The 10,004-nt window shown below is 57.9% G+C and overlaps 1 protein-coding gene across 1 annotated transcript; it reads right to left on the bottom strand.

Moving 5' to 3' along the window:
• Positions 1 to 615: 615 nt before the first annotated feature.
• AP2IV2 (AP2 domain transcription factor AP2IV-2) lies at positions 616 to 9,848 on the bottom strand. The gene is made up of 3 exons (XM_002369883.2): positions 4,789 to 9,848; positions 3,517 to 4,612; positions 616 to 3,199 (listed from the first exon to the last, which is right to left on the bottom strand). The coding sequence occupies exons 1-3, from the start codon at positions 6,691 to 6,693 to the stop codon at positions 1,884 to 1,886; spliced, it is 4,317 nt and encodes a 1,438-aa protein (XP_002369924.1). The 5' UTR covers positions 6,694 to 9,848; the 3' UTR covers positions 616 to 1,883.
• Positions 9,849 to 10,004: the final 156 nt, after the last annotated feature.

Below are 10,004 nucleotides of genomic sequence, written 5' to 3'. Positions count from 1 at the left end.
GAAAGAAGCTTCATTTATGTTCCGTCTGCCTCTCCTCTCAGCCTCATTTCTGGTGAAGGCAAACCCTACGTCCAGGACGAAAAGCTCGCTCCTGGTGGATACGTTACAGCGTAACTATCGTTGACGATGCAGAAAAAGCCACTTGCGGCACATTTGCTCTCCTCTCTCGTGGACAGTAAGTCTGAACCTGTAGTGGTATCCATCCTCGTGTCCTGCAAGTTCTTGTGTACTGCCGAGTCCCTGAGGAAGGTTTCCTTGGAAACAGTCCATCACCGAACAAGCATGTTGGCAGATTTTATGCAATGAGAACTGCAGCTTTCTCAGGCGCAGACGCCGGGGTGCCCGGTCAGATAATTTGGGAGTTCTTCTCCTCGGATTGTATCGTCGGCTCGATGTCGCGCTGCAGCATCACAGCGGTCTCACCATATCGTATTTGCATGGTGTTTCTAGTCTCTTGTGTGGTGTCATGCTGAAGTACACTTTCAAGTGAGAAGCCTAAATGCTACTACGGGTTTCCGCGCGCTGAAGTGGAACTCGGAGAAGCTGTGAAGTGATCTATTTTCTGGACAAGGTTTCTCCGTCCCGCGCGACCGCGAGGGTGGCGAACTGATTCTACAAGGAATGACAACTGTTTTGTGTCTCGGATATGACAGAGTCCACCTTCAAAATGAATGACAAAGAACGAAAACATAGCAAAGATCCGTCCTACTTTACGGATAAAAAACTGTTACACGGAAGGCGCGCGTGCGCCACACAGTGACATACTACGGAAGCACAGATGCGCAGAGGCGCCCGCTGCCTCAAAAAACTTGGCTGTCCGTAGGCGCCAGGAAGAACTAAATATGCGCATGGGCGAGCACAGACTTTTTCCGCTGGGGACGCGACTTCCCGTGAAGACACGTACGGAAATCGAAAAGGCGAAAAGATTCAAATTCCTCGCCACGAGATACCTTTCCATTGACAAGACTCGACAAGTGACACTGGTGGCGCACCGCTTGTCCAGTGAGAGTCCGCGCCCAACATCGGAGCGAATTCTCTCCTAGTGCAACTGTGTACAAACTGTCGCAGAACTGCCTGCGGCCAAACCTTGGGGGAAACTGCCCCTCCAGCCGCAAAATGCGTTCTTCACTTTCTCCACCTCACACATATACCAAGCGCCAGAAGAAACGATCTGTTAACCATTCGCCAGAACGACGCACTGTTCTAAAGAAAAACCGCCTGAGGAGGCTCGGCGCTCTTCGATCGGCTCTCCTCTCGCGTTCTCGGGTGTCGTGTCACGAAGTCGATTCGACTCAAAAAACGCTGTGTGGTATGTCTAGGCTCTGCAACGAAACAGCTGTCACCTTCCTTCCCAGCCCCGTTGCCCCGAAGCGGCAGTTCAGAGTGCCGTTTCCTGTCGAAACATTCGAGCCATGGCGTTCTGTGACGAACAAAAGCGTCGGCCGCGGCCTCTCTTGTGTCTGCCCGGTAGACTAGTCCTCGTCGCAGTACGTGAAGACATCCCACACACCTGACGTCGCTTGACTCGCTGCCTCTTTCTCGTTCCTTAAAAAAGGATGTGGAGCACCGCACAGACGGCCAGCGCGACCAGATCCCGAGCGTCCTGTGCACCGCGAAAGTACGCGCAGAGGGTAAGCCGTCATTCTACACATCATCAAGGAGAAAGGGAGCAAGAAGCCTGCCGCCCAGCAGAGACATCTAGGAACGCACGCTGGTGTGTCAGCGACGGCTCTATCCTGCTTTGCCTCGCGCGCGCTCCAGCAAGCCCAACGCAGGCGCCTCATGTCTGTCCTGCGCCTCTTCAGCGCCTCCAGAGTCATTCATTCTCGCTGCCTGACGCTGTCACTTAAATCTGTCTTCGCGCGCACAGTCCCCCTGACCTCTCACAACTCCCCTTCTGTCCTTCTACTCGGTCCTGGTCTCTTGGTTTCTCGCTGCGGTGTCGCACGCGCTGCTAGACCAGACAGCCTCTGTTCCGTACTGTCTCCTTCCCCGGGATGCTGCTCTCGGCCGCTTGTCTGCGCCGTTTCGTCCGTAACGAGCTTCCCCACTGCGCCGGGATTCGCCGCGCCTCCATGCAGGTGCTGCGAGTCCGGCGCGAGCTTAGCGCCTTGCTTGCTCTCGCCATCCCCTGCTTGTGCCTCCCCGACACCGGCCACCACGCATCCGCCGCACAGCGGCGCGTTCGGAAGCGGCCGCGAGACCGGACCGGCCGTGTGACTCAAGTCGGGGAGCGTCACCATATCCATGACGTCGAACTCTCTCGTGTGCTCGACAGGACAGACACACCAGAGGGCTGGCGAGCTGCAGAACGGCGTCGGCTGACCTTTCCACAGTTCCCCCTCCTTCTCTTCTTCGTGCGCCAGTGGGTCTGTGCGCTGTCCGAAGGCTCCGCCGTTCGGCCACAGAGCCATCGCGTCGTCGACGGCGCCTGCGGCGCCTTCGCCGTTCTCCTTGAAGATGTCGAACTCCTGCACAAAACTGCCCTCGTGGGGGGGGCTCCCAGGCCATGCACCGAACTCGGGGAAAATCCTGGACCCCGGTTTCCCCAGAGGGTGCATGCACTCGTTCAGAGGCGAGGCGGGAGGCAGCTCGGAGCCGTCATCGAAGCCCGACAGTTCGGCTCTGCTCCCCATATGACTGAACACCATTGGGTCTCGCGCCTGGTCTCCACAGCACTCCTGGTCGCCTGTGACTGTCTCCCGCCTGGCCTCATTGCCCCATGCTCCCCGCTCACCCGTCATCGTTCTGTCTTCTACGGCTCGACAGGCCCCCACGGGAGCTCCAGCGAACTCCGCAGGCCGACGCACTCCAAGCGCCGGCTCCGGTGAACAGCGCCCGCCTTCCTGGGGTTTGCCCTGCATGCAGGCACTGCCCTGGACTCCCGGATCCGCCGCTCCCTCCACAGACCCAGCGGCTTGTCTGTTCTCCAGCCAAACGCCGCAGCCTTCTGTGGTGCAGACACCAGTGTTGCCGCTCCAGACCGGAGACGAAGGAGAAGCGCCCGCAGGAGCATTTTGCTCCTGAGTTGTCAGATCGCCTTCGCTGCGCTCGCCGCCAGGGTACCGCCACGAAGGCCTCAGCGACAGACTGGGTGCATGCGCTCCGTTCGCGAAGGCTCGAGAGGCGTAGAACTCCGCGCCATGAGCCCCCGGAACTGACGCTTGCTGTGGCCAACCAGAAGACGGCATGTGAAGACCTGAGGAAGCAAGCAAACGTCGGAACAAAGGAATGCGTCGACACGAAGTATGCTACGGGAGGACATGCAGCCGCACAGAGCTACGCGTCGGACACACACACTGGGACTTCCCCGTCAGCTGCGTTGCCTCACGCAAACATGAGGCAGGAAAGGACAGCGATTCTGTGTGGCCGTACGGGATGCTCCGATGGATGCAGCAACTGGGAAATGACAACAGAGTGTTCTCGATCCAGTCCATACATCCACACACACCCCGTGCAAGTTGCAACTGAAGATTCTTCTTCCACGAACCACAGAATCGGGCCTGAGTCACATACCAGATTCTGGGGTCTTGACAGCGGCTTGTCCTGCGCCGTGGATCTGCTGTTCGGCCGTCTCCGCAGGTGCCGGAACGAAACTCGAGACATCCGAGGGTGTCTCGACTCCTGGACCAGAGTAGTGAGCAGTTGCAGGGTAGAAATCGCAAGGAAAGCAGCCACTTTGAGAAACGGGAGACGCCGACTTGGGAGAAGAAGACGCGATTGTCGATGCGCAGTAGGAACCATGGTGGGGAGATGTTGTCGGCGTGGGGAGGCCCGCGTCGCTGAAGGCGAAGGACTGTCTCCTCGGAAGCGTCACGCCCTTCGCGAAGGCATTCGCTTTATCGGGAAAAGCCTGCGGGCTCCCGTAGACCTCGTTTGAGGGCCATTCGGAAGCCTCGGCTTCCTTTCTGAAGGCTGACGCAACTGGAGACGCGCAACCAGCAGCCCCCGACATCGGCGTTCGATGAGCCGCGTCTGAGGAGCCCGGTGGCAGGCGGACTGCATGCGAAAGGTGTGGCGGAGCCGCAGGGAACACAGAGGGAGGAGAGTACGGGGCTGACGACAGCAACAGAGGTTGCCTGGCATCCTCCGGACCGGGCTGCCGAAACCCACCGTTCATGAAGGTCCTGCCGCCGGTTCCAGGTTGAACGGCAAACGCTCGTTGGCCGTTTCGCGCCCACTCATCAGACGGCTGCAACATCTGGGATCCAGGAAACGGCCTTTCCGGGCCACTCGCCTCGAGGCCGCCATTCGATCCGTCTCCCCCTGCCTGGAGCCTCCGCCTTTTTGCGTTCGGTTCACACTGGGGGCTCAGCCCCTCGGCCTGGGTTCGCCCGTCCCCGGCGAAAGCGGCACTGCCCCTCAAATTGTCTCTGTCGCCCACATAGCTCTCCATGCGTCGCATCGCCATCTCCGATCCGTTCGGCAGCATGCACCCGACGACTTGGCAGTCCTTGTCCTCGGCGCCCTGGCTGCCAGCCTGGGGGCCCCAGTACGACTCCGGCGATCGCGGAGAGTGTGCCTCGTGGTCTGCAGAGTCCGGAACTCGCCCGTTCACAACGTACCCGGCGCCGCCACTCGGGAACTGGTGAGGATATGGGCCTGGTCCTGCCTGAGAGACAAGCAAGCAGAGAGACGAAAGGACCTGTTTTTCTCGTAAAGTCTTCTGTCCTGATGTAAACTGTCTGTATCTTGACACGACTGTTTTCACCAAAGGCGCGAAGCGTAGCAATACACCTGCATGCAGTGGATTGTCTCCTTTTCTTGGCAACGCGTTTTTACACTTACCGAAGGCGCCCCAGCGTCAGCTGGGATCCCAGGCCCGTACGCGTATGGCGTTGGATAGTGCACGGGATAGACGTCGCGCCCCGGCTCCACAGACGCCTCCCGCTGGTCATATAAACCGCCAGCACGCGACATGAACGGAGTTGCATGCGGCGCCAAATTCAGCGGTTGAGGCATGGCCTGGAGAGCCTGGCGCGGGTCGTCGCGCCACATCACGCCCGCACCTTGCATGCCTTGTCCGTGACCGAACTCCTGGCCCGAGAGTAGCCCGGCAGGGGTCATCCGGCCCTCCATGGTCGGGGGAGTCTGGTACCCTTCTGAGGGCAACTGTCTCGCATAGTCCCCGTAGGCGGTGCCCGCAGGGACAGAGCCAGGACCCGCGGATCCGCCAGGAAGTTCCGTTTCGCCTTCGCGAGTGGCCTTCTCTTCACTGGAGGTGGCGAGGTCTGCGCCGGGACGGCAGCCTGAGGCTTTGCCCTGGCGACGAGAGTTGTTGTCTCGCTGGCGCGCGAAGCCCGCGCGGGGACTCCGAGACCCGAAGGCGTCTATCCCAGCTGGACCGGAGAGCAGCTGCGCGCCGGCATCGCCCTCCCCGACCTTGTCACCTTCAAGGCGGCGACTTTGGCCATGCCCATGCTGAGAAGTGCGACCCGAGCCGTTTGTGTTTTCCACGATCCACGCGAGGACCTTCGGACTCAGCAGTCGGGCGCCGTATCGGTAGGGCATGCCCGAGGTTGTGTCGTCCGGCTCCGGGACGAAAGCGGGTGCCTGGTCGAAGCGGCGCGGCATGTACTTGCGACACTCGATTGCATGAACGAGGACGAGTTCGATGGTCTCCCGCGAAAGGTCCGGAACGAAGAACTCGACCGTTTTCCGCTTCCCCTGTCGCGTGTGGTAGTCGACCGACCAGCAGGGTCGGTGTTTCTTGAAGTACAGTCCGACGACGTCGCTGCGAGGCATGCGGTCGCCCTCAAGCTTCACGGCAGCCGCCTTCAGCTTCCGCAGTTCCTTCCGCGCAAGCATCGATGTCGCCCATGCACACACGTCCTGTTCGGCGTATGCGTGGAAGCGTGGCCTCACCTCTGGCTTCAGATCCCCGAGCTTCTCCTCGGCGGTTCCCGGCTCTCGTGTCTCTCCCGCAACGGTCTGTTCGTCTCCACCGTATCCGACACCTTCGCTGCTGGAGTTCACAGGCTCTCCCGCCAGCCCTGTCTCTAAACGGGTTTCGCCGGCGTCCGCCTCGAGCGCGGCCGTCGGAGCCGCAGACTCGCCCTGGAGTCCAGATTTTCCAGCACTCAGAGACTCCGCATCTCCAAGTTCCGACCTGCTCGCGGACCTCGGTGCCAGGCCCACGGGCTCCACAGCCGTCACCTGCATGTTCTGGGCTTCGTACTTCTTTTCTGTCGGGTCAGACCGCTCAGTCATGAACGGGGGGAGAGCCGCAGGGGCCAAGGAGGCAGTCGCGGGGGTGAGCACAAAGGTCGATGCCTCGTCACTGATTTCCGAAGAAGAACCGTTCGGCGAGGCGGCTGTGGCCTCAGGAGTCTCCTCCGCAGCAGCGAGAAGTGAGCGAGACTTCCTTCTTCGCTCCCGCGTTCGCCTGCTTTCGCCGTCGACCGAGACCGCTTTCGGGGCCTCAGACAGGCTCTCCGGAAACAGTGACGCAGAGTCCACAAACGGACTTGCTTCCGTGGTCGAGGCACTCTGGATGCTGCGGTTCCTCAGCCGGGTGCGTTCCGGCAACTGCGCCGAGGAGGTCGCGGGCAACTCCGGCACCGCCGACACGGCTCGAGAAGGAGTCGCGAAGAAAACTGAGCAGGTATCAGAGGGTGAAAAAGAGCAAGGCGGAGAGAAGGTGCAGGGCGACGTGGCGCCCAGCGGCTGCGCCGGCGGGGATGCAGCAGCCATGTTGAGCGGGACAAGGCAAGCAACCGAAGCGACGCAGTCTAGGATCCAAGGCGCATGCCGAACCAAGTTCACCTTCCTCTCTCTTCTTGAGGCTCATGTGCGCCAAGCCTTCTCGGCGCCGGCGAACGACTCACAGTGTGCAGGGACCGGAAGGTGCCGACAGGGTCCGAAACATGAGAAAGACGGGCCTGCCTCCACCGAGAGGAGCCGCGCAGGCAGGACAATTGACGTTTTCGCTGCTAGTCACGCCTCTTTTTATCCGCCGTATATACGGGCAACACGTGAGGCCAGAAAGGGCACACGATCGCACGCCACACGCAGGGCGAGCCGGGAGCAGTAACGGGGACGAGAACGGACGATTTCTTGGGTGGACACAACAGATTGCAAAGTGGCGCGCAACCTAGAACCTGAAGAGAAAACTCGGTTTCGAGGAGAAACGGTGAAAAGAATACTGGAAACAAAGTTGTAGCGGGAAAGCCGAGGAAGTCTGTTTTACCTATACCTAATATATACATGGAAATGTTGTCCAGAGGTCCGTCACAAGTGACGGCGCGTCGAACGCCACACAACAGTGCGACTCCCAACGGCCTAAAAGGTGTCAAGGCGTCGATCTGAAAAAAACGGGGAACAATCGGACCGCTTACGGGAAAGAGACGAGCTTCAATCGATACTCACAGCACCACACATCCGTTCAGTCCGCAAAAAAGAACTCTGCTGCGGGACCTCTTGAGGAAGGGTTCCGCCTAGCCGCGACAGCGATATCTTGACAACAAGCAAGAACCGATCAGCATACATGACAGCTCAAATGGGTTCTCGTTTCTGCACACACACCCACAAGCGGACTCACTGGTGGCAGGGGTGATTTTACATGCATGTCGACATAAAAAGATGACCCGATACGAAACCACACGCATTCCTACAGAACGCGCTCTTCTTCACTTAAAACGCAGTGTTTCACAAGGAAGAATAGGACCCAGTATCCGCAGGGTGCCACTCGTCTTTGAACGGCCTCCTGCGTGCACGAACCGAGGGGAAAGGAAAAACCGTGGCTTGGAGGACTTCACGCCCACGGCTTGACGGAAAAAAATTCAAAGACGAATGAAGTCGCGGGAAGGGTAGACTTGACAAACTTTGAAACAAAACGAATGGCCGACGAACGGCCGATCCGGACCTCCGGGAGGGACACGGCGCCCGGCGGGTCCCGAGGGGCGAGGCCAACTCTGGCGCAGGAGAGTGAACCAAAAGCCTGTCTATCTGACTGCACGGCATTTAGGGGTAAAAAAATTAAAACCGGGCAAGCTCAGGCGATTCAGTTTCCACGCGACCCCCTAGAGTGGGGCGTCTCTGCCCGAGTCTGCGGTGGATACCTGCTCGGTTTTCCCGAGCACGTTGTTGGCCTTCTTGCTCACTTGACAGTGCAGGGAAATTGACAACTCAAATGGAATCACCATACATGTAGTTTGAGTCATGCTGTTGGAGTCACGGCCCCCGATCCAGCGGTACGTCGTTTTTTTTCGGAGGTAAGCTTAAACGACGAGGCCGCTCCTCTCAGCGAGAGGAAACGAAAAAATCCCAGGAACGACGGTTCCATATACCTTTTGACAGTCCCCGGGTCTTCGCAGTGCGAAAATGAGACAGATTTCCACAATTAAAACGTAGACGTTCTCTCCTCTGGCGCCGAAGAGCCTCTTCGCAACGAATTGCTCGGCGGAACTGACGGGCCTAAAGAACCAGGCAAATCGAACCAACGTATCGATTCATAGCCGCAAATAAGGCGACAGCCGTTCGGAGCGCCTGACCGCTGAAGTCCGCTGGATCCCCAGCCCAGCGAGAAGGCTCAACCGTGTGGGGCTGCTAGAGAGTTGTAGCTCGCCGTCGTTCCGGAAAAATGACAACAGGGCGAACCCGGACCGCTCTCCAGCAGTCGGTATCGTATGTGCACGGATCTGGCTCCTGCTGGCCAGGCACCTTTTGAGAAAGTGAATACGACCGCAAGCATAGATACTGCACTTAAAACTGCCTTTCAGCCCCCTATGTTAATGACGGATGCCAAGTGTCTATCATCTTGAAGTGGCGCAGCACAGAAACCTGTCGGAGCAGGTGGGTGGGCAGCTCCTGCGAGAGGCATTCGCGTTGAGGACTACGCAGTTTCGAGCTTTGAATTCCTGAAGGATCGTTTGTCAGCCATTCTCTTTTCAAAATTAGGCGCGCCACGGAGAAATGAAGACATCTGCTGGGCAAAAGTTCCCGACAAAAACGGAGGGATATCTTTCCACCATAAAACAACAGTCGAATATAGGAAAGGGCACGGCGCCCAGGCGTGAGCTGCGAGAGCGCCGAGACTGATGCCACGATCGAGCGCTGAAACTGTGCCCGAAGTATACACAACAGAAAGGCTGTTAACACAAAAAACGGAACACGGGAAGCTTCACACAACAAAGAAAACACGAAATTCCAGATACTACCAAAAGCTCCAAGTGCCTCTGCAGCCTCTCATCGGCGGGAAGGCCTGACCGGGTCTGCGTTGCTGGTGTGCCACCACTCCGCTGGGACTGCGCTCCAGCGGCAAAAATTCCCTCTCAAATAGATGTCGCCCTGACGAAACTCCACAACTATTCCACCGTGAAGAAATTCTTTTTGCGTCCTTCACGGGCGCACGTCTTAAAGAAGTGGAAGAAATGGCTTGCCAAACGGTGCGGCAGCGAGAGCCTAACCCTCCTCGAGAGCCAATTTTCACCATTGTACTGTTTAAACAGGGATTCTGGCAGCAGCCAAAGGTTTGAGGACACCGTGTACACAAAAGGGTTATGTGCTCCACTCGAAAATAAAGATCATGGCGTTTTCCCTGGAGAAACTCTGGAAAAATCTGGTGGATTCCGATTCAATGGAACACAGGTAGTCTGGGTACTGGTGCCCAGAAAGCGGTGTGGCACGTCGGACAACATATTTTCTCTAAACGGCTGCGTCCTCTTACACATCTAGAGTCACCGGCACTTTCACCGTCGTTTGCATGAGGATTGGGGATACGCAGGGCGCAGTTAAGAAAGAATTATTAAGGAAACATGCCAGATGTCTGATGGTGAAAGCTGGACTCAGACAAACCTCTTAGTGGCAGTGTCACCTGCGAAGGCAACAGGTGGGTGTGCAGATTCCGATTTTAAAACAATAGTTGGCGCGGCTATAGGATGCGCTTCTTTTCAGTGCATGTTTTTCAACTCGAACTGGAGTTCCTGCGGTTTCTGTGTTGTATCGCAGCTGAAAACTTGTGCCCAACCGAGTTTGAGTGAACTGCGACTAAGGGTGGATCAACC

The sequence above is a fragment of the Toxoplasma gondii genome, chromosome IV (genome assembly GCF_000006565.2).
Source record: "Toxoplasma gondii ME49 chromosome IV, whole genome shotgun sequence".
Taxonomy (NCBI): domain Eukaryota; phylum Apicomplexa; class Conoidasida; order Eucoccidiorida; family Sarcocystidae; genus Toxoplasma; species Toxoplasma gondii.
The sequence above is the reverse complement of the archived record's forward strand: the minus strand, read 5'-3'. Positions and strand labels throughout refer to the sequence as shown.